Source organism: Panthera onca, chromosome B3 (assembly GCF_046562875.1).
Source record: "Panthera onca isolate mPanOnc1 chromosome B3, mPanOnc1 haplotype 2, whole genome shotgun sequence".
Taxonomy (NCBI): Eukaryota; Metazoa; Chordata; class Mammalia; order Carnivora; family Felidae; genus Panthera; species Panthera onca.
The window spans coordinates 61102362-61122544 of record NC_138344.1 but is presented as its reverse complement, the minus strand read 5'-3'; the positions used below and the strand labels follow the sequence as shown (position 1 = coordinate 61122544).

General features: G+C 56.3%; 1 protein-coding gene across 1 annotated transcript in view; it reads right to left on the bottom strand.

Annotated features, from left to right (window-relative positions):
* SPTBN5 (spectrin beta, non-erythrocytic 5) overlaps nucleotides 1-20183 on the bottom strand; it is a 45495-nt gene that overhangs the window by 19512 nt on the left and 5800 nt on the right. The window contains exons 4-31 of the mRNA XM_060618859.3: nucleotides 19770-19927; nucleotides 19007-19235; nucleotides 17562-18199; nucleotides 16151-16289; nucleotides 15818-16050; nucleotides 15432-15585; nucleotides 15149-15349; nucleotides 14862-15068; nucleotides 14258-14458; nucleotides 13413-13565; nucleotides 10344-10474; nucleotides 9870-10109; nucleotides 9288-9575; nucleotides 8066-8306; nucleotides 7758-7897; nucleotides 7483-7582; nucleotides 6579-6749; nucleotides 5887-6051; nucleotides 5222-5436; nucleotides 4646-4832; nucleotides 4217-4417; nucleotides 3845-3961; nucleotides 2571-2728; nucleotides 2042-2177; nucleotides 1638-1783; nucleotides 746-860; nucleotides 529-639; nucleotides 133-312 (exon numbers count right to left, since the gene is read on the bottom strand). Of these exons, the coding sequence (XP_060474842.3) occupies nucleotides 133-312; nucleotides 529-639; nucleotides 746-860; nucleotides 1638-1783; nucleotides 2042-2177; nucleotides 2571-2728; nucleotides 3845-3961; nucleotides 4217-4417; nucleotides 4646-4832; nucleotides 5222-5436; nucleotides 5887-6051; nucleotides 6579-6749; nucleotides 7483-7582; nucleotides 7758-7897; nucleotides 8066-8306; nucleotides 9288-9575; nucleotides 9870-10109; nucleotides 10344-10474; nucleotides 13413-13565; nucleotides 14258-14458; nucleotides 14862-15068; nucleotides 15149-15349; nucleotides 15432-15585; nucleotides 15818-16050; nucleotides 16151-16289; nucleotides 17562-18199; nucleotides 19007-19235; nucleotides 19770-19927 (5355 nt within the window). The remainder of the gene's footprint in view (nucleotides 1-132; nucleotides 313-528; nucleotides 640-745; nucleotides 861-1637; nucleotides 1784-2041; nucleotides 2178-2570; nucleotides 2729-3844; nucleotides 3962-4216; nucleotides 4418-4645; nucleotides 4833-5221; nucleotides 5437-5886; nucleotides 6052-6578; nucleotides 6750-7482; nucleotides 7583-7757; nucleotides 7898-8065; nucleotides 8307-9287; nucleotides 9576-9869; nucleotides 10110-10343; nucleotides 10475-13412; nucleotides 13566-14257; nucleotides 14459-14861; nucleotides 15069-15148; nucleotides 15350-15431; nucleotides 15586-15817; nucleotides 16051-16150; nucleotides 16290-17561; nucleotides 18200-19006; nucleotides 19236-19769; nucleotides 19928-20183) is intronic.

Here is a 20183-nt window from a genome sequence, read left to right as displayed (position 1 = left end):
TGCTCTTCTAACTCATGTCCATACTGGGTTTCCCTCTAGAGCTGGAGGATCTAGTTTATGATGCACATGCACCATGATACATGCGCGCGCGCACACACACACACACACCACCCAAGAGTAAGGAGCCCTCACTGATCTGTGGAAACGGGCCAGGAGGCACGCCCGCTCCAGCTGAGTCCTGCGCTGCTCCGTGTGTAGCTTCAGGGCCTCCCAGGCCTTCACCAGAGCCTGCTGCCTCTGCTGCACCGCATGGGCCTGGGGTCCCCGACCCAGCTTCTGTACCCTGCTCGCAGTCTCCAGCAGTTCCTGCAGCTGGGGTCAGGGTGGAGCATACGGAGGGAAGGGTCATGTCCTCCTAGAGGCTGAAGGGCCAGCCTGGCCCGCAGACTCCTCCTTGGGCCATGCCTGGACATGCACGGTAGGCCCAAGTGGAGGCCCCGTGGGAGTGGAGAAAACCCAGGGGAAGAGACGGGCAGGCCTGAGTGGCCTGTAGGGGCCTGAGTGGGAGAGGTCGTCAGGCTGGCTCACCTGCCGCCCAGTGCCCAGGAGCTCATGCTCCAGCTCCTCGTGTCTCCTCAGCTGGGCCTCCAGCCCACGCAGGTCTGAGGCCACATCACTGAGGAGGCTTGTGGTCTTCTCCTGAGGAGAGGAGATGGCCAAGGTCATCAGGAACAGAGGGTGGGGCACCGAGGCTGGGGCGGATCCACTTCTAGAAAGAATTCCCTTCCTCCCTTCAGGCTCATACCTGGACCTGCCTGAGGGCTTCCGACAGATCTCTGTGAACTCTGAGGGTGACCTCGGCATCTTGGAGCCGGTGGCCCTGGGCCTGGGTCAGCTCCCGCAGCTCTGACCAGGAAGCCCTGTCCCCAGGCATGTGGAACAGCAGTAGGAGGTCACCCATTGGCCCGGCATCTCGTTCCACCATTAGCTAGTCTGGTCAGCCCTCCTCTTCTCTGGGCTGCACCCAGGACTGGCCCAAAGCTCCCCTTTATAACACCCTTCCCTGCCACTGGGCCTGCCTGCAAACCTGCCTCCCGGAGCCTTTCTAGCTTTACCACGAATTCAGCCCTTCACCGCTGCCATGCTTACCACTTGATTTCTATGCTTTGTGGTACTTCTTCCACCTTGTATATTCCAGTCTCAGTATGTCATTCAAATTATAAATATTTGAGGGCAGAGGCTGCATCTTCTCTCCTTTTTTCATTTACTCAGCCCACTCTCAATGAGCTGTTAAGGCTTCCGCCATAGCCAGTGTCCATGTTGGGGGTCATGGACAAATCATGGCGTTGCCTCAAAGCCACAGGCTGCGGGGGGCGGGGCACACCAGCCAGGTGGCAGGTAGGCAGACTGCACAGCTCCTACCCTGAGTCCTGGGAGCCAGTGGTTTGGAAAAGTGTCCCTGGGGGTCTGGGCAGGACTCCCTGACCTGCACACCCAGCCTTGCCTCCCTCCGCAGGCCGTGGTCACCCGGGGTTCGCTCGGCCTCCCTGGGACCGGCCCCCTCTCCAGATTCCTTGGGGGCAGGCAGAGCCAACATGGCCCCAGAGCATCTTACCCGCTCTTTGCACTCCAGAAACTGCCCGCACCGCTCGCTCCCCCCAAACCCGCAACCCTGGCCTAGCCCACTGGCCACTCACTGCAGGTCCTGCTGCCTCTGGTGGGCGTCGGGGGCAGCGCGGTGCCCGAGCTCCAGCAGGCTCTCTACCAGCTGCTGGCAGGTTGCCACCCGCTGGCCACCCAACTCTACTTGGCGCTGAAGCTTTGCAAACTTGGTGCGGAGGTGCTGAGGACAAGAAAGGAGTGGGTGACAGAGTGGCCCCCTGCTGGGGAGGCAGCAAGCAGCCTAGGAAGCAGGTGGCTCATGACCGTCGGGCAATGAGCGGTTGGACAGCCACCGTGCCCGCACACTCTCCTCAGAAGGCCTGTCCTCAGCCAGGGCTCATGACCCCCCTGGCCCCCTTCTCCATAGCCCCGCCAGGCTGTCCCATTGCCCTCACTCTCCCGCCACAGGCTATCCACCGAGCCCTGGCCTTCCTCTCACCAGGACGTGCTCATGGTCTTCTCCGAGGCTCTCCCCTTCCCTGGCCACCTGCTTCTGGCTAGCCAGCCAGCTCCACAGCTCCTCGGCCTCTCCCATGAACTCATGCAGCTTCAGAGTCCCCTCCAGCTCCTGGCCCCTGTGGGGACAGCCCGTAGTTCCCACAAGTCAGTTGCATAATTCCCCCGGGGCAGCTGGCTGGGCTGAAGGAGGGAATCTGAAAGAGTTTATTCGTGGTCTCTGCCCAAGCCTGTGGCTCTGGATTCAAGAAGAATCCAGCCTAAGAAGGACAGTGCAGGGCAGTGGAAGGTGCACATGTGGGGAAGAAAAGAGCGTAGGGAGCTAGGGGCTGAGTTCCACTGGGCCTCACTGAGGACTTGATGGAAGGAGGTGAGTAACACACAACAAGGACTCATCTGAGGCGTCTCCGTGGGCCTGGGGCCATGGGTTCCTTCCAACTCAGAGTCACAGTACAGGAACAGTCCACTGTGGCTAGACTCCCCGTACCCAGAGTGGGTACGGTGCCCCTTACCGTGTGATTGCCAACGCCTGCAGCGCCTGGAGCTGCTCCCGAAGCCTCTCCCGCACCACTTCCAGCTGCTCAGGGGCCCCGGGACCAGTGAGGGTGTGGGCCTGCTGGTCAAGCTTCTCCATGGAGCTCCAATAAAGAACCAGCTCCTGCTGTAGGGCCTGCCGGTACACGTGGACCCGTGCCAGGCTCAGGGTAGCTCTGGGTGGCTCACTCATCTATACATCCATCTACCTACCCATCTGTTCCCCCACTGATCCTCACACCCAGCCACCTACCCATCTACCCACCCGATGATCTACCCATCCATTCATCCCCAACCCATCTGTCCAGCCATGCGTCCACCATCTACCTACCCGATACTGATGGAGCTCTTACTGTTCCATCAAAGTGAAGACATGATGGTGCCCTCAGAGGGCTCACTATTTAGCAAGGAAGGGTAAATGCTGGGTAATTGGAGGGAAAGGGTAAAATGCTGGCTAAAAGGAAGGGAGGGCACAGGCAGAGCCTACAAAGGAGGCTCTGTACTAGACCCCAACAATACAGTCTACGCAGATGGAAAGAGGTAAGTGAGCTGCCCAGGATGACTGGGACACCAAAGCTCCACGAGGTCACAGCTCCAGGCACACCCCGTAGGAATGGCTGAGAGTCCTCAGTCACAGGACACGGAAACACTGACCATGAGGGCTATACAGAAAACAATGCCCAGATAGGAGGACATTTCAGTACCATCCCGAGCCAGCATTGCTGCAGGGTCTAATGCTGTGTGATCCTGAGAGTCTGATTCCAGGAAGGAGGAGGGTGGTCCAGGCCTCTCTCCCTTTAACTAGAGAATGCTTGTGGAGGAAGATAGGTTTCTGGAGGGCATTTAGTTAACTCAAAGAATGACATTCAAAGTGTGGGAGGGAGAATTCTGCGGAAAACATGGAGAGGGTTAGAACAGGTGACCCCAAGCGAGGACAAAGTACTGGGGCGAGAGGAAGAAGAGAAGGCAGAGAAATCCTGAGGCTACAGGGGTATAAACTGGTCAAGGGACTACAAAAAGGGGGCAGGGGTTCTTCAAAGTGTTGCCTCTGAAGAAAGGGAGCACTGGGGAGGAGCAAGGGTCTTGCATGATTTGGGGTTGGGCAGGAAAGGAACTGGCCGTGTTGTCAGGAAGCAAGAGCAGGGCTCTGTGCCGCTTAGTAGATGTGCCTTTTGGGAATGTGACAACCCTCTCCTCGTGGCTCATCGACACCCTAGTGCAGACTGTGCGGAGGATGCCTGGAACATGGTACCTGGTGCTTCCCAATGAGCCTGGCAGTGGCTGCCTTGTCTCCACCATAGTCCTGACTGCTCACCAGTGGCCATTTCTCCTTCACCCAGTCCTCCAGTTCTGATGCAGCCAGAAAATACTGCCAAGAATTAAACCACTTCACCTCGATGATCTCACATAGAACCCTCCACCACCCCTTGTGGACATGATGCCAGGCTCTCCAGCAGCCAGCACAAAGAGGGTCCTGTGCCTACATGGGGACCACCCAACCTCCTGGGCCAAGGTTCTCACCATTGACCCAGTGCCCCAAGAGTCCCAGTCCTGCACACCTCACTCACAGAGTTTGCCTCCCTTCTGCCACTTCCCCTGATCCTGTGAGCTCTCTGCATCTTACCTGCTGGACAGCAACAGCCTGCTGCAGGCACTGGGCCTGTACCTCACATGTCCGTTCCAGCTCTGCCCAGAGGCCTTCCAGCTTCTGGCACTGCTCCATGACGCGCTGGGCTTGGGGGTGCCCCGAGGCTGCGAGGCTCCGTCCGGAACCCAGCACCCATTGCACCTGTCCCTGGTGGGCTTTCACCTGTGCCTGGAGCACCTGCCACAGAACAGCATGAGGAGCTGCCGCCTCTGGGGTTCCCTTTGTCACGGGGTGCCTGGAACGGAGCCGTGGATGCGGCTCCGGGCCCCACCGAGACAACACTCCTGGGCAGGGGATAACTGAGGGCAGAGACTTGGAAATCAGGACACCCTGAGCAGTGACAGAGGGCTTCTAAGGTCTAGGAATGGGATGTCAGGGATCCCGGGAGAAAATGGGGGGCACTACCTCATGCTTGTGGCAAAGTCTCTGAGCACCATTCAAGCATCTGGTGGAGCTGGTGGAGCTGGCTCTGGGCATGTGGTCAGCCACCCAATTGAGCTCCAGGTCGCTCAGCTGGTAGAACCGGTACAGCTCAAGTGAGGCCTGCAGCTGTACGTGCCGAGTGGCCAGATGTTCCTGCAGGGACTCGAATCTGGGTGGACACAGAAGAGATGGCGGATGCTGGGAACAGATGGGGACAAGACCCTCGGTGCTTTGTGTAGCCCAGCCAGGGACTCACGAGGAACAAAGTAGGGATGGGGCAAAGCCTCAACTGGTGAGGGGGAAGCGGCTGGAGAGGGCTCAAGGCCCAAGCTTTCACTCAGTTGACCTGTATGACTTCCGATTTGGGGTGCTGGGCATGCCTAGCTGGGGTCTCCGGTCTTCCTATCCCAGAAACGACCCCTCTTGTAAGGGACAGAGATTTGGAGAACTCAGGTCCTGCAGATGCCACCGCAGGGCTCCCTGGGTGGAATCAATCCTCACGTTCACATGGTGGGGGTGGCACACAGCGGAGTGAAGATGGAACAAGCAGGCGGGTACCTCTGCAGGTACTTCTGGGTCTCTTCCCTGACGGTCTGGGAGGTGAGTCCCCGCTCTGCCTGGGCGACGAGGGCAGCCATCTTGCTGGCCAGCGCCTGGCTCTCGCTTTCCAGTTGGCAGTGCTGTTTCTGTCGCCGCCGGCTTGAACCCAGGTCCTGCCCTGGTTCTGCACTCTGCAGAGCCCCCTCCAGCTGCTCCATCTTCTCCTTGGCATCCTGAGGAAGGTGCAAGGTGCTGCACTAGCTCTGGAGTACAGGCATGCAAGTTCTTGGACTCTGACACCACGCTGCTTGCAGCTTAACAGATTCACCGAGGACCTGCTGCCTCTACCGTCATCCACCTCCCGCCTTCCCCCTGAGCCTCATGACCACTCCTGTCCCCTCATGCTTCTTCCTCCACGGGGATGCAAGTTGCGGTGACCACACACATGGGGTACACAGGAGACGATTCTGTATTGGCCTATAGGAGGGCAAAGCCAGGCTCAACTTGCCATAGGCTAGAGGCCTCTTAAGACTGCAGGACTTCCCAGGGCTAATCCAGAGTTAGTAGAATACCCCAGACTCCTGCTCCACAGCCCCCCCCCCCCTTCCTGTCCTGCCTGCTCTCACCCTGCCTGGCTCAGTGCAGGCTTAGTCTCCTTCCCGTGCCCTGTCCCTCCAGCTGACCTGCAGCAGCCGCAGAAGCTGGGTCTGCTGCCTAGCTTTTTGGAGCTGGTCCCCACGCTCTGCCATCTTGTGCTTCAACTCTTCCCACTTGTCACTCAGGCCCTGGAGGCTGCCCTGCACATCTTCCTGGGCATGGAGCCTGCTGCTCAACAGCTGTCTCCCAACCTGGGGTGGACGCAAAGACCAAGGGAGTTTTGTTGAGTTGCTGGTACCATGAGCGGCCACAGCAGGCTGGACCCAGGTGGCAGAGGTGGGGGAAGGGGTAGCTGGCTACAGGCTGCGTTCCACAGGCTTCCAGGGCTCAAGAATTTCATGTGGCCCCAAATCTTGACAGAGGTGAGAGGGCTTTCCTCTGATACCACCAAGTAGAGCAGAGTAAGTGGGGGGAGCAGGCATCAGACTATGGTAGAGAAGGCTTTGTTCAGGTAGACGTAGCAGGCACTGGAGCTGCCCTAGGAGCTGGGGGTGGGGTGGGGTGGGCTGGGCTGGGCTGAGCTGAGGTTGGTGGGGAAGAGATGATGGATACTTTCTGGGCTGGTTTGGGTGCCAAGACAAAGAGGTACCCAGCCGAGCAGAGGAGGAATCTGGGGGATCCTATGTCCGAGGTAGCAGTAAAGAATCTGAAGGGCAATTCTGGGCTGGGAGTCTGAGGAGGAGGAGGAGGCCCTGTGCCCTGTGTCCACTGCCCCCACCTGCTGCAGGGCCTCCATGTGCCCGTAGGTGGCCAACAGCGCTCGCTCAGCTGCTCTGTGCAGCTTGAGTTGCTGCAGGATGTTGCTGGGCTCTTGGGAAGGCCCATGTGCTGCCATCAGCCCCTTCTCCTCTATCCACAGCATCAGCTCTGCCACATCCTGTTTCCATTTCTGCTCAAGAACCAGGAGAAAATAGGTCTTACAACCAGGGCTGAGGGGGAGGGGTCTCACAGAATCCCAATGGCCCAGATCCAATCCTAGTGTGCAAGGGGGGGCTGGGGTTATTGCTCCCATGTGGAGACAGGGAAGCTGAGAACAGGACAGAAATGTTTCTCCCTCACATTACTCCCTCACAGTAGGAAGATGCCCGGGGACTGATGGCCTGGGCCCCATGGTATCCTGTGCCCAGATAAGAGGAGCACTTGAGCAGTCCCCGCTCCCCCAGCTCACATCAAATGATGTGTGATCATTTCTCTCCTAATAGGCTTATGGTAGAGGAGGCCTGTGGACTGGTGCAGCTCTGAGCCCCTATGGGGGCTGAGCAACTATCCGGCAGAGCCTAGGTCTGCAGCTGGTGCCCGTGGCCCATGCATGAGCCTAGAGTGTGGCCAGAAATGATGGGGAAGGGGCACAGCCAGATGAAGGATGGCAAGGAGGTCTATCAAGACTTCGGGTCCAGTCTTGACTCTGAACAGTGTGGCCTCAGCTTGTTTTCTTCATCAGGAAAAATCTGAGCCATAATGCCTGTCTCACAAGAAGCGCTATGAGGGTCAAGGACCTAACATGTGGGAAAACGCTTTGGAAACTATCAAGGGCTCTGCAGAGCACACAACTGTTAGTGCAGTGATAGACTCCTAGGCACTCCTCTTGGGGAGGCCTCGTGCACCTGGGCTGGCCCCCTCACCTGGAGCTGGAGGGAGGCCAGCAGCTGCCTCTTCCTCTGCTCACTCCTCTCCTGGACCCCGGTCCACCGTCCCTGGATGCTCTGCAGCTGCGCTCTGACCCTGGAGGCCAGGTGGAATGGGGGAGGGTCTAGGGAGGGCTCCACTCTAAGGCCCACCGCAGCCTGGGGTGCACCCTGCCGCTCCCCTACTCCCCACACTGTCCCCCGGCCTCAGGGCGACAGGCTTTGTAGGCTGAGAAAGGGCGGTAGGCGCTGCCCAGACAGGCCTTGCTCACTTGTGCGCAGCAGGGTGTCGGCTCTGGGCCAGCTTCTCGCCACGTGCCCGCAGAGCCTCTGCGCGAGGCCCAAGGATGCCCAGCAGGTGTCCAAACTCTTGGTGCTGCTGCAGCAGGCTCTGGGCCTCCCCCACATCCTCCTGGGGGTGCAGAGACCTGGGGTCATGCTTGGGATGACAGGGGTCAGCACCCTATCGCCCACTGCCATCCCAGGGCCGCCAGCACCCCTCCACCCCTGCCTACTGACTTCAAAGCTCCCTCCAGTGATGGGGAAGCATCACCGCAGCCCTGTATTCCAGACTTCCTACCCCAAGGCAGCCCTGCCGCAGGAAGGCCTCATGGCTGGCACAAGTGGCAGTGAAGTCATCTACATCTCTGCCGAATCTATGCAGCTCCAGCTCCTCCTGCAGCTGCTGCCGTCTCTGCTCCCAGGCGGCCTGCAGTCCCCAGCCTCGCTGGCTCAGGAGCCTCAGAACACGGGCCACCTCTTGGGAGTCCGGAGAGTCCGAGGCTGCAATGGGCTGGCCCCGGGCCTCCAGCTGCTGCAGCCTATCCAGGACGACAGGAAGGTGGTCAAACCCCATCTCCTTCTCACCCCCCTTCCTCCCCTCTCACTGGGTCATTTTGGAGCTCTGATAGAAGGGTAGCTGGCAGGAGGTCTGAGGCCGGTTAGACCCACTGGTTCACTTGTTCCATGGGGCAGCTGTGCCCTGGCCCACTAGTGATGCACAGAACGTAACAGGCCTCGCACACTACTGAGGTCTCAATACTTTCCCTGCTCCCGGTTTGTTACACCCTTGCTCCGGGGGACCATCCCAATGCCGATGCAAAGTCAAGTAGAAACATCACTCAAACCGCATACATGCCTGACTGCAAGGCCACTGCCAGGCCATGAGTATTTACAAAGGGCCCACAGGCACACAGCTTGAAGGCTCCACTTCCTCTGAGCTGATGCTGCCCTGAACCATTTGTAGAGTCTTGAGCACAAAGGACGGGATGGATTCAGTGACCACTTGGCTACCTGTCAGGGTCTCTCGTGCAGGGCACAGCCTGTAGACTGTACCGGGTGACCCTGACTGCCTGAAGACCTGTAGCATCGTCCCCGCAGGAGGAGAGGCGTTGCCATGCTGAGGAATTGGGTGTCTTAGTCCCATGGGGGGAGGGGAGGTGGTCCTGAGCCATCTGACTCCAGGGGTTCCCATTCTGGTTACCCAGAATTGCTTGGGAGACTAGGCTGTCCTGATTTCAAACAGTCCATCAAGTTCACCTGGATGGGGTATGACCAGGTCTACACTTGACAGAACCTTCCAGGAAGTTCAGATTCTTCCCTGCGTCCCTCCCTGAAGCATTCAGGACGCCGGACCAGTGGTTACGTCCCCCTCCTTAAAGCCGGCCCCAAGCACCTGTTGGACACCAGCCTGGACTACAACCCTGAGTGATGCCCTGCTTCCTGCCTCTCCCTCTCTGATGTCCTGTCCCCACAGGCCTTAGCCGGCCTGAGGCACATCCTATCCCGCCTCCCGTCCGGACCTCTCCTGCTGCAGCCGTATCTCCTCCAGAAGGTCTCCGTGCTCCATCAGCAGCCTCTGGGCCGAGGCCACGTCCACCGCCTTCTCCTCACTGTGCAGCCGAGCCCAGACGCCCTCCGCCCACAGCAGCAGTTGCTGGCTGTCCTGTAGGAAGCTCTGCCGTGTCCGTGCCTCGGCCTGGGCCCTGGCCTGTCGGGCCACGTGCTGCTGTACCTGCTCCAGCAGCCCCTGCAGCGTCTCCACCTGTCCTCTCAGGCACTGATTCTCTGTGGGGCCCGCTTCTTCAGCTCTGGGAGATGGGGCCCATGGCCCAGTCAGTGCCCTGCCCTGGGCCTGGTGTCCGGGCTCGGAGTCCCCAGGCAAAGTGGTGTTGACTCTGCACTCCTGCCTCCCCCTCACCGTGGGACAGCAAGCCTGTGTGGCCTACCCTTTCCCCATGAGCATTTTCTCATGCCGTGTCCCCACCTGTGCCCCTGCCCTTCAGACAGCACATCCAGCCTGTCCTCCAATTTCTGTCCCATTCCTCATGCCACAACCCTGCTCAGTCCTCCCCTGCCTCCCAGGGCCCAAACCCAGGCCGTACCTTATGGTGATCCTCTGCAAGTGGTACACGCTTCTCTCCAGTGCCGGCATCTTCTGCTGGGCCAGCTGCAGGACGCGGTGGCTGTCCTCTGACTGCCCCAGCTCCAGGGTTTCCAGACGGAGTATCAGGTCTCGCAGTTGGACCTGTGTGGATCTGCACTTGTGCAGAAAACTGCACACGTCCGTGGTGCGTGCCAGCTGCATTTCCTTCTCTTTCTTCAGGGCTTCCAGCTGCCCCCACCTGAGCAGAGCGAACAGGGATGTCTCTGTCACAGGGACATCTCCACAGCCATACTGGGGCCGCGGCCGGGGGTTCACACAATAGCTGCTGCCGGGCTGCCTGTCCCCATGCCCTCTCCTGTCTCTGACATGTCCGGTGTTTCCTCCTGGCATCTCTAGAGGCACATCAGCAGGCGTGCAGGCCCAGGCAAAGCATCCAGCCTGTCCCCACTGCTCTGTGCTCCCTCCGTCTTACCTCTGGCTCAGTTCTTCCTGCTGTTGCTGAATTCTGGGAGCATCTTCAGGACATCTCTGCTTCAGCTGCTCAGCAGAGCTGCTGACCTCAGTCAAGCAGCCCCTTCCCATAGCCAGGGCAGTGAGGAAGTTCTGGGGAAAGGAAGACCCAGGGCCTGAGTTTCTTCTCTTCCCACACCGCACTCAAGACTACAAATGACCTGATATGCTCTGCTGTGCAGGTGTCTGAGCAGCATCCCTCTGGAAGGACTGGGGTCTCTGTCCTTAAAGGGCTGGGAGGGCCCTTTAAAAATTCAAGGCTAGGTATCCAAATTATAAAGCAAGAAATAAAACTGTTATTATTTGCAGATGACGTGGTATTATATATAGAAAACCCTAAAGATTCCACCAACGAAGTGTTAGAATAAATGAATTCAGTAAAGTTTCAAGGTACAAAATCAATATAAAGGAATATTTTGCATTTCTATACACTAATAATGAATGAATCACCAGAAAGAGAAATTAAGAAAACAATCTCATTTACAATTGCATTAAAAAAAAAAAAACAACCTACAAATAAGTAACTGAAGAGATAAAAGACCTGTACACTGAAAACATCAATGAAAGAAGTTGGGAAAAAAAAAACAAACCCACAAATGGAAATATATTCTGTGCACATGGATTAGAAGAATTAACATTGTTAAAATGTCTAAACCACTCAAAGCAATCTATACATTTACTATAATCCTGATAAAAATTCTAATAGCATTTTTCACAGATATAGAACAATCCTAAAACTTGTACGGAAATGCAAAATCCTAAAATTTGTGTGGAATAGCCAAAACAATCTTGAGAAAAAGAAAGTCTTTCTCAAGACATCAGTTAAGGCAGCACACTCCCTGATTTCAAACTGTATAGTTTACTATAGTAAACTGTAGTAATTATTTATAATGATCAAAATAATGTGGTATTGACATAAAAACAAATAGATCAGTGGAACAGAATAGAGAGCCCAGAAATAAACCCGTGCACATACAGTTGCTTAATTTATGACAAAGGAGCCAAGAATGGGGAAGAGATAGTCTCGTCAATAAATGGTGTTGGGAAAACTGGACAGCCATGTGCAAAATATGAAACTGGATCCCTATCTTAGACCGTACACAACAATAAATACAACACCCAAAACAAATAATCTGCTTGCAAAACAGGCAGAGGACCTGAACAGACATTTCTCCAAAGATGACATACAGGTGGCCAACAGACACAGGAAAAGATGTTCAGCATCAACCCTTATCAGATCACAATAACAGCAAGATGTCACCTCACACCAGTCAGGATGGTTGTTTTCAAAAAGACTATAAATAGGGGCACCTGGGTGGCTCAGCTCGTTAAGCATCTAGCTTTGGTTCAGGTATGATGTCATGGTTCGTGAATTTGAGCCCCACGTTGGGGTCTCTGCTGTCAGTGTGGAGCCTGCTTCAGAATTTCTATCTCTCTGTCCCACCCCAGCTTGTGCATACTCTCTCTCAAAAAAAAAAAAAAAAAAAAAAGGTTAGAGGGGCTCCTGGGTGGCTCAGTCGGTTAACCGTCAGACTTCAGTTCAGGTCATAATCCACAGTTTGTGGGCTTGAGCCCTGCATCGGGCTCTGTGCTGACAGCTCAGAGCCTGGAGCCTGCTTCAGATTCTGTGTCTCCCTCTCTCTCTACTCCTCCCCGGCTCACACTCTGTCTCTGTCTCTCTCTCAAAAATGAACGTTAAACAAATTTTTCTTAAATAAAAGATTAAAAAATGGCTAGAAATAAGTGTTGGCAAGAAGGTGGAAAAAAGGAAGCCATTGTGTTGGTAGGAATATAAACTGGTGCAGCAACTATGGAAAATAATACAGAGGTTCCTCAAAAAATGAAAAATAGATCCAGCCTATGATTCAGCAATTTCACGTCTGGGTATTTAATCCAAAGAAAATGAAGACACTAATTTGAAAAGATAGCTACACCCCCATAATCATAGAGGCATTATTTACAATAGCCAACATATGGAAGCAACCTAGCGTCCAGTGATGGATGGACAAAGAAAATGTGGCAAAGGGGTGCCTGGGTGGCTCAGTTGGTTAAGCTTCTGATTCTTGATTTCAGCTCAGGTCACAATCTCACTGTTTGGTTTGTGAGATTGAGCCCCCAGTCTGGCTGTGTGCTGATATCAGGGAGCCTGCTTGGGATTCTTGCTTTCTCCCTCCCTCTCTGCTCCTACCCTGATTGAGAGCTGGTGGGTGTACACATGCTTTCTTTCAAAATAAATAATAAACCTTAAAAAAAAAAAAAAGAGGGGCACCTGGGTGGCTTAGTTGGTTGAGCGTCTGACTTTGTCTCAGGTCATGATCTCATGGTTTGTGAGTTAGAGCCCCACACCAGGCTCACCAGCCCACTTTGGATCCTCTGTCCTCCTCTCTCTCTGCCCCTCCCCTACTCATGCTCTCTCTCTCTCTCTCTCTCTCTCTCTCTCAAAAGTGAATAAACATTTATTAAAAAATAAAATCAAAACCAAATGTGATATATATACCACTGTACAAAAGATGGCATTATGCCAAAAGATGGCATTATGCGGTGGGTGAAATGAGTAAAGGGGGTCAAAAAGTGCCAATTTCTAGCTATAATTTAAGTAAATCATGGGGATGGAATATATAGTTTGGAGACTATAGTTAATAATCCTGTGTTGCATTTTTGAAAGTTGCTAATAGAGTCCATCTTGAAAGTTCTCATTACAAGAAGAAAATTCTGTAACTATGTGTGGGGGTGGATGCTAACTAGACTCACTGTGGGGTACATTTCACAATACACAGACATACCATTATGTTGCATACCTCCAACTACTATCAGGTTGTGTATCAATTATACCTCAATAAAAACAAAATAATTCAAGGCCAGATCCCTTGCTTCTTCTTCCCAGACAAGACTACAGTTAACATGGAGAAGTGGGACACAGGAGTGAATAACGGAGAGGCAGGAGCAGGCGGGGAGGGAGAAGGACAGGAATTCGGAAAGGCCGCAGGGCCAAGCAGCCAAGACGCCCACCTTGGCTCCACAGGGGCAGTACCTTATACTTGAGCCGCGTGGCTTCCAAGTCATCCGCCTGGGGCTGCAGCATTTGGAGCAGTGCGGTCTGGTTCTCCAGCCATGACTGCAGCTCTCCACATGAGTCATAGAAGCCAAATAGGGCCACTGCCTCCTCCAACTGAGCTCTGCGGTGCTGAGGAGAGGCCGGCCCAAGGTTGGGGCAAGGGCCAGTTTCCCCCTAGGGCACTCAGAGCAGGACTCCATACCCTTCCCCCCAGGATGAGAGAAGTCCCCTGCCCCACTGCTGGGCCCTGCGCCCTCTGTTGGAGGTCCAGGGGAAGGAGCTGACAAGAGCTTGATGTCAGGTCAAGGGCCCTGGTAGAGTGTGCTCTTTTGATCTAGCCCTTGGCTCTTAGGGACAAGTCACACTTCTGTGGGACCTGGCGCTGCCTAGCCCCGCCCTTCTCCCCTCCAGGCTCTCCTCCAGCCATCTGCCACTCTCAGCTTCACTTCCAGGCTCCAGGCACTCTGGTCTTTACTCCTCCAGGGCCTCCTGCCTGCCTGGCGATAGGTACTGCCTAGGGTATGGTCTCCCCCATCTCTCCTGCCCTCCCCCTGGCTTTGCCTGCTCTCAACCTCTCCTTGTTCCAGTCACAGCCTAAATGGCCTCCCCTCAGAGATGCCCTCCCTGACTCCCAGCCTGACCTGGGCTTCCATCACACCCACCACCATCTAATGACCTGTTTCTCCTCTTCTCTGCCTGTGTAAACTCCTTGGGGGCAGTGAGCACGTCCAGTCAACTGCTCTGTCTCTGGACTCCCGGTTCAGGGTCCAGTACAGAGTAGGTGTTCCATGAACATTTCTTGAACAAGAAGTGTTACTTACCTTTGCCAGGCCCCCCAGGCCCTCATAGTCCTGGTTCAAGCAGTCCTGTGTCTGGAGTATGGTGTTAGGGTCAAAGTCAGGGTCAAGCTCAGCGGAGAGGACCATCTTCTGAGTGCTTGGGGGCCCAGAGTGGCAGGAAACCTCACTCCAGGTCCGGAGGTTCCTCGGGCCTTCCTTTGGAGAGCTCAGGGCAGATACCACCTGTGCTGACAGGACACAGGGCAGTGTGTCCAGAGGGGATTCCCCTAAACACGAGGCTTGGCAGGGTGGGGCCAATGGTTGTACCTGGGGTGGTTCCAGGAGGGACCCCATTAATGCATGGAAACTGGTGGGCAAAATGAGCAAAACCAAACTATCCTCGGATGACTTCTACAAGCATGCAGACAAGATTCCACTAATCGGACTGAGGCAGCCAATAAGAAGTTGCTGAGGAGGGGTGGGGCACCCCAAGCCGGAAGCGAAGGTTCCCAGGTCAGGGGCCACAAAAGCCCTCCCATTTCCACCCTCTGTGTGTGGGCATGGGAGAGGGGGCATAGTACTCAGACCACATGTGCATTTTGTGCTGGAGGCCTGTAGTTCTGGATCCTTGCCGTCCCACACGTACGGTAAGCGACACTTGGGTTGCGGCCGCCCGCGCCTGCTCGTCCAGTCGCCGTAGCTCCGTCCCGAAGGCGTGCAGGCTACGCTCCAGTCGCTGGTGGCGCAGCAGCAGGGCCTCTGCGGCCGTCTGGTCCCGCCCGCGGGACACGCTCTCCAGGGCCGACTGCTGCTCCCGCAGCCACGAGGCCGCGTCAGCCGCATCACTGAAGTACTGCGGGCAGGAGGGCAGGCTGGGCACGCGGCCGACCCCACACGCCTGCCCGGCCACCCCTGCGTCCGCAGCCTAACTACCTCCTGGACAAGCATAGCCGCCTGCAGCCGAGCGCCCCGCCTGGCTGTGGAGGCCCGGAGCCGCTGCCACGCGCCCTGCAGTGCCTGGGCCCGCTCCCTGGGGTCTGGCCACGTGGGGTGCCCGCGGGCTCCCAGGTCGCATCCCCTCCGCACGAGATCAGTGCACATGGCCTGGTGGTGGCGGAGCTCGACTTCCAGGGCCTGGCAGGGTACAGAGCTGGGTGAAGGGAAGGAAAGGGAAGGGCCAGGTGGGGACTGGGGCAGGGCACAGGGTCACACGTACCTTGTGTTTCTGCAGGGCTGCTCTGATCTGGCTAAGGTCCCGGCCCAGGGCTTCATCCTCCACCAGCTGTTCGTGCTCCCTCAACCAGGTTTCCTCCTCCTCACAGTTGTGCAGGAACTCTGCCTGCTGCAGGGTCTGCTCCAGCAAGGTGCGCCTGAGGGATGGCAAGGGGCACCAAAGGGACTGGGGAGGGGGCTCCCCACCAGGCTCAGACACTCCCCCTTAGATAGGAGTTTTCTTTTTCCTGATAACAGGGAACAGAAGACTTAGAGGTGAAGGTCAATGTGGAGGAAGTTGCCAAGTTAGCAGTATTTTAACCAGGGCAGGAGGTAAATTGGGTTCCAGAAAAGTTCTAGAGAAGGTAGGAGAGCTGGGTGAGCTCTTACCGGGCCCTTAGAAGAGACACCAGGCTCCCGTGAAGCTGGGCCAGTGCCTGGGCCTTGGCCTGCAGCACCTCCACAGTAGTACCCAGGGAGGAGTCCAGCTGCGAGGTCTGGAGGCCAAGATGGCGCACATGGGCCCCGTGGGCTGAGACCTGGGCCTCCAGCAGGTCATGCTTCTGCAGCAGCTCCACGGTCTCAGCCAGCTGCTGCCCACAGGCCGTGGAGCTGGCCAGCACCTGGCCAGGGATGGACAAGTGATCACTGCTGTCCCAGAGTGCTGGGTCATCACAAGTGTTGGTGCTGTGTCACCCAGGGGCCTGCTGGTCCAGGGCCCACCTGTAGCTCCTTGAGCTGGTTGGAGGCAGTCTCCACCTCCTGCAGCAGGCTCAGCACAGCTTGCACACCTGCCATCTGCTTCTTCTGCCCTTGGAGACGCCGAAGGAGTTGCTCCCAGCGCCCAGTGATCTCCAGTTGCCTGGAGGATGTGAAAATAAGGGGTGGGGTGGGGTCTTCACTGGGCTGGGATAGGGAAGCCACCTTGGGGTCTACACCTGGTGGGGGTGCTTGGCTGTCATGGAGGAGCCTGAGCCCAGTGACTGGGGGCTTGGAGCATTCTAGCCTATGGCTGTCGGGGCACTGTGTTCCTGCTTCTTAAACACAGGCAGAGAAGCTAGATGGAGGGTCTGTGTGGCTCAGGCCAACAGGGCCCCCAAACCTTTCCAATCTCCATCTCCGATGATAGCAACTCCATCCTTCTAGGTGCCTGGGCTAAAGGGCTTGATAACTGAATTTCTCACACCCCCATCTGATCTGTCTGTAAATCCTCTTGGATTCAAAATATATGCAAAATCCCACCATTTCTCATCACCTGCATTGCTTCTCTGGCCTAGATTATTGCAATAGCTGCATAAGTGGTCTTTGCTTCTGTCCCTTCAGTCTGTGCCTGACATGGCATCCAGAACGATCATTGTCGAACAGGAGTCAGATTGTGCCACTCCTTCATTCCAGCCCTCCCGTGTTGAATTCCCCATCCTTCTGTGAGTAAATCCCATCTTTACTGTGTCCTACAGATCCCAGCACGATCTCTGCCCCCACCCTTTGCTCCTGTATCTCCTTGACCTCAACCACTACTTGTTAACTTTGACCAACAGTGGCCTCCATGCTATTTTCCAAACATGGCAGGCATGCGCCTTCCCTATGCCTGGTATAGTGTGTCCCCGTATCTCTACAGCTGGCCCCCTCTTCTGGTCTCTGCTTCTTCCTGGTCTTTGCTCAAAAGTCAGTCTCCTCTGGCCACCTGATCTAACCCCCACCCCCCATGTTGGCACCTCATAATCCCCTATCTTTTGTTACCATTTTTTTAAATCACTATTGCACGTACTATGTATCTATTTTAATTTGTCTGTTTTCCTTAGTAGTGTGTAAGCTCTGTGAGGGGAGGCATTATGGTTTCTCCTCCTCACTACTCAATCTCCAGTGCCTAGAACTGTGCTTGGGACGTAGTAGACAACAAATACTTGTTCAGTGAATGAGTTGATAAGAAGTATCTAGAAAGGGCAGTGCTTTACTAAAAATGGGGAATTGAGGGTGCTGGAACTTCAGGCATCGGTGGGAGTTAGATCTTTTAAAGAGAGCCCTGAACCTATAGATCAGACCTCTATGGCCAGGAATGGGCACAGGTAAACATAGGAATATGATAGGAAGGCCTTAGCCTGTTTTGAGGATGATTTCCGCACCCCAGGCTCACCTGCGGGCCACATCTGCCCAGCCATGGTGCTGCTCCTGCTGAAGGATGTCTGCGATCTCGGCCAGGGCCTGGAAGCGCCCCTCCTGGGGCAGGATGCTGGCCTCCAGCATGCCCAGTCTCTGGGCAGCTGCGTCCACTGTGGCCAGGCTGGCTGGCGGGGCGGCAGCTGTGGCCTGGTCCAACATTTGCTCTGTGTCCGTCAGAAAGTTCTCCCTGAGGGCTGCCTTGCGCTGGAAGCGCCGGGCCAGGGTTTCCAGCCGCTCTAGCTGTAGGATCCTCCGCAGCAGGGCCTGGCTTCTTGAGGCCTCTGCCCGCTCCAGGACTGCCCAGCGCTGGGACAGCTCTGCGGGGCCCAGGCCCTCGTGAGGCAGGAAGAGCCTGCGATTCTGGGCTCGGAGTGACGTCTGCAGCCGGAAGAGCAGGGCCTCTATGGCCCCTCGCTGCTGCAGCCGTGGTGGCTTCTCCTGGGTGTGGAAGAAGGCAAAGGCCACCAGTAGCTGACGCATGGCAGGCAGGGAGTCTGGGAAATCCCGTGCCTCTAGCTGCACCTCCTTCTCTGCAATCCAGCGCAGCAGGTCGGCCACCAGCTGCTCGTACTGGGTCTGCAGCTCCTCTGTCTCCTGGAGCTGAAGCAGGATCTGGGGGAGGCACGGGAAGGCCTCGGGCAGCACCTCGGGGCAGGCCCTGGAATGGAGGTGCTCCCCTTTTGGATGCTCGGTGACTGCCAACGTTGCCCAGGTGGGTGGAGGCTCTTTCCCCTAGCTGAGGTTGCACTAAAGTGGGGTCCTCCCAGCCCCCAGAGAATCAGGTTTGCCTGCATTGCACACTTAGACCCAGGAGTGTCGGGCACCCGCCCTGTTTTCCTCCATCTTATTTTACCCCATTTGGCCTCACTTCTGGGGAATACTATTCTTTTTCTGAGCCACCTTTCCCTTTCCTGAGGCCCCCACATCCCTAAAACAGCTCAGAGCCCTTGGCCTGGATCTTCTCCCCCATGCCCAACCGAGACACCAACCCTGAGAACAGCCTCCCCAGGCTTCCATGCCTGCCGCTGTGCCCAGAGTATGAGAGCCCCGAAAACATGGGCTGCGCCCAGCACAGCTGCTTCTGTGCTTGTCCTTGCAGAGTCTGGCTCTCTGAGCCTTTCAATCTCATTAGGGGCTTAACAGCCTACGAGCAGGGGGAGAGGGGAGGGACTGGAGATGATGGTGCTCACCTGGCTTTCCCTGTTTGCCAGGCACTGTGCTCACACTCCCAAGCACTCATAGCAGCCTTCTGTCACCCCAAGCATTATGGGCTCCAATGGACAGAGGACGCACGGTAAAGTTAGGGGACATGGCCAAGGCCACACAACTAGGAAGTGGCAGATGCAGGCTTTAAACCTAGGTCTGACTCCAGAGCCCATGCTCATCTCTCCTCGAGGCCACCTCTGCTCTTTCACCAACCTTAGCGAGTCTCCTCTGGACAGTCTGCTCGTGGTGCAGGCGGGAGAAGTGGTGGTAGTAGAGGGAGACGTAGGTCATGATGGAGCGTTCATCGGGCTGGAGAGCAGCCACGTCCTCGGGGTCCAGCAGCTGAGCAATGCCCAGCTCCTGCTCAGCTACACGGAAAGCCAAGTCGAGGTTGTGTAGTGGGCGCTCGGGACGCAGGGAGCAGTAGTCAAGCAGGTCTGGCCTGGACAGAAAGCAGGCAAAGCTCTTCACCAGAGAAATTTACTGCTTGGGTTTAAGTGGACTTGTTACAAAGGCAAGCAAGCTCCTATTGGCCACCCGGGTATTGGTTTCCCCTGCCGGTAACCTGAGACCCTAATGAAGGAATAGGGCACCTGTAGAGAGAGGAAGGCTAATTTCGCTCAGGGGCCTGGCTTGTGGGTAGGGGGAGAAGCTCAAAAGGGTAGGTACTTGCGAGGGAGAGGACTGAGAATAGAGTCAGCGATGACACAGACATTGGAGAAAGGCAGGGGTCAAGGCAAACCTGGCCAATTCCATGAGGTTTCCTAGGAAAGGGCGAGGGCCTTGGCCATCAGCCATCTCTACTCCCAGGTCCAGGGTTCAGGGCCCAGAGGGATGTGGGAGATGAGCAGGTTGAGGACCCAAGCCCATTCTCGGTAGTTGGCTTGGTGGTGAAGGCCTCCAGGAGGGAGGCTGAAGCCGGCCTCAGGCCAGGTCGGGCTGGGAGGGTGCTGGGTCTGCTCTCCCTCACGCGCACCTGTGTGCATGGATAAGGGCACTGAAGCCGAGTCCGTCACTCCAGCTGCGGGAGAAGTCGGTGATGTTGACATTGGCATAGCAGGCCGTCTTCCGCTGGCACCAGACCAACAGAGCTTCCTTGGCAGACAGTAGGGCTGCGCTGGCCCCAAACTCCTCCTGGAAGGGCAGGCAGGATGGTGGGTCAGCATGCGACAGCTGAGAAGGCAGCGGAGCCGGCAGGCCGCCGGAGAGGCGGGTCAGGCCTGGTTGTGATCCTTCTCCCCCCGCCGCCTGGAGGCAGGTGCAGACTGCCCCCTATTCGGAGCACCTGATTTTACTTGATTTCATTTGTGGTGGGCAGGGACTGGGGCTGAGAGAGAAAGCTTCTTCTTCCAAAGAAGTGTGTTTCTCGGCCCTTCTGATGGGCGGGGCA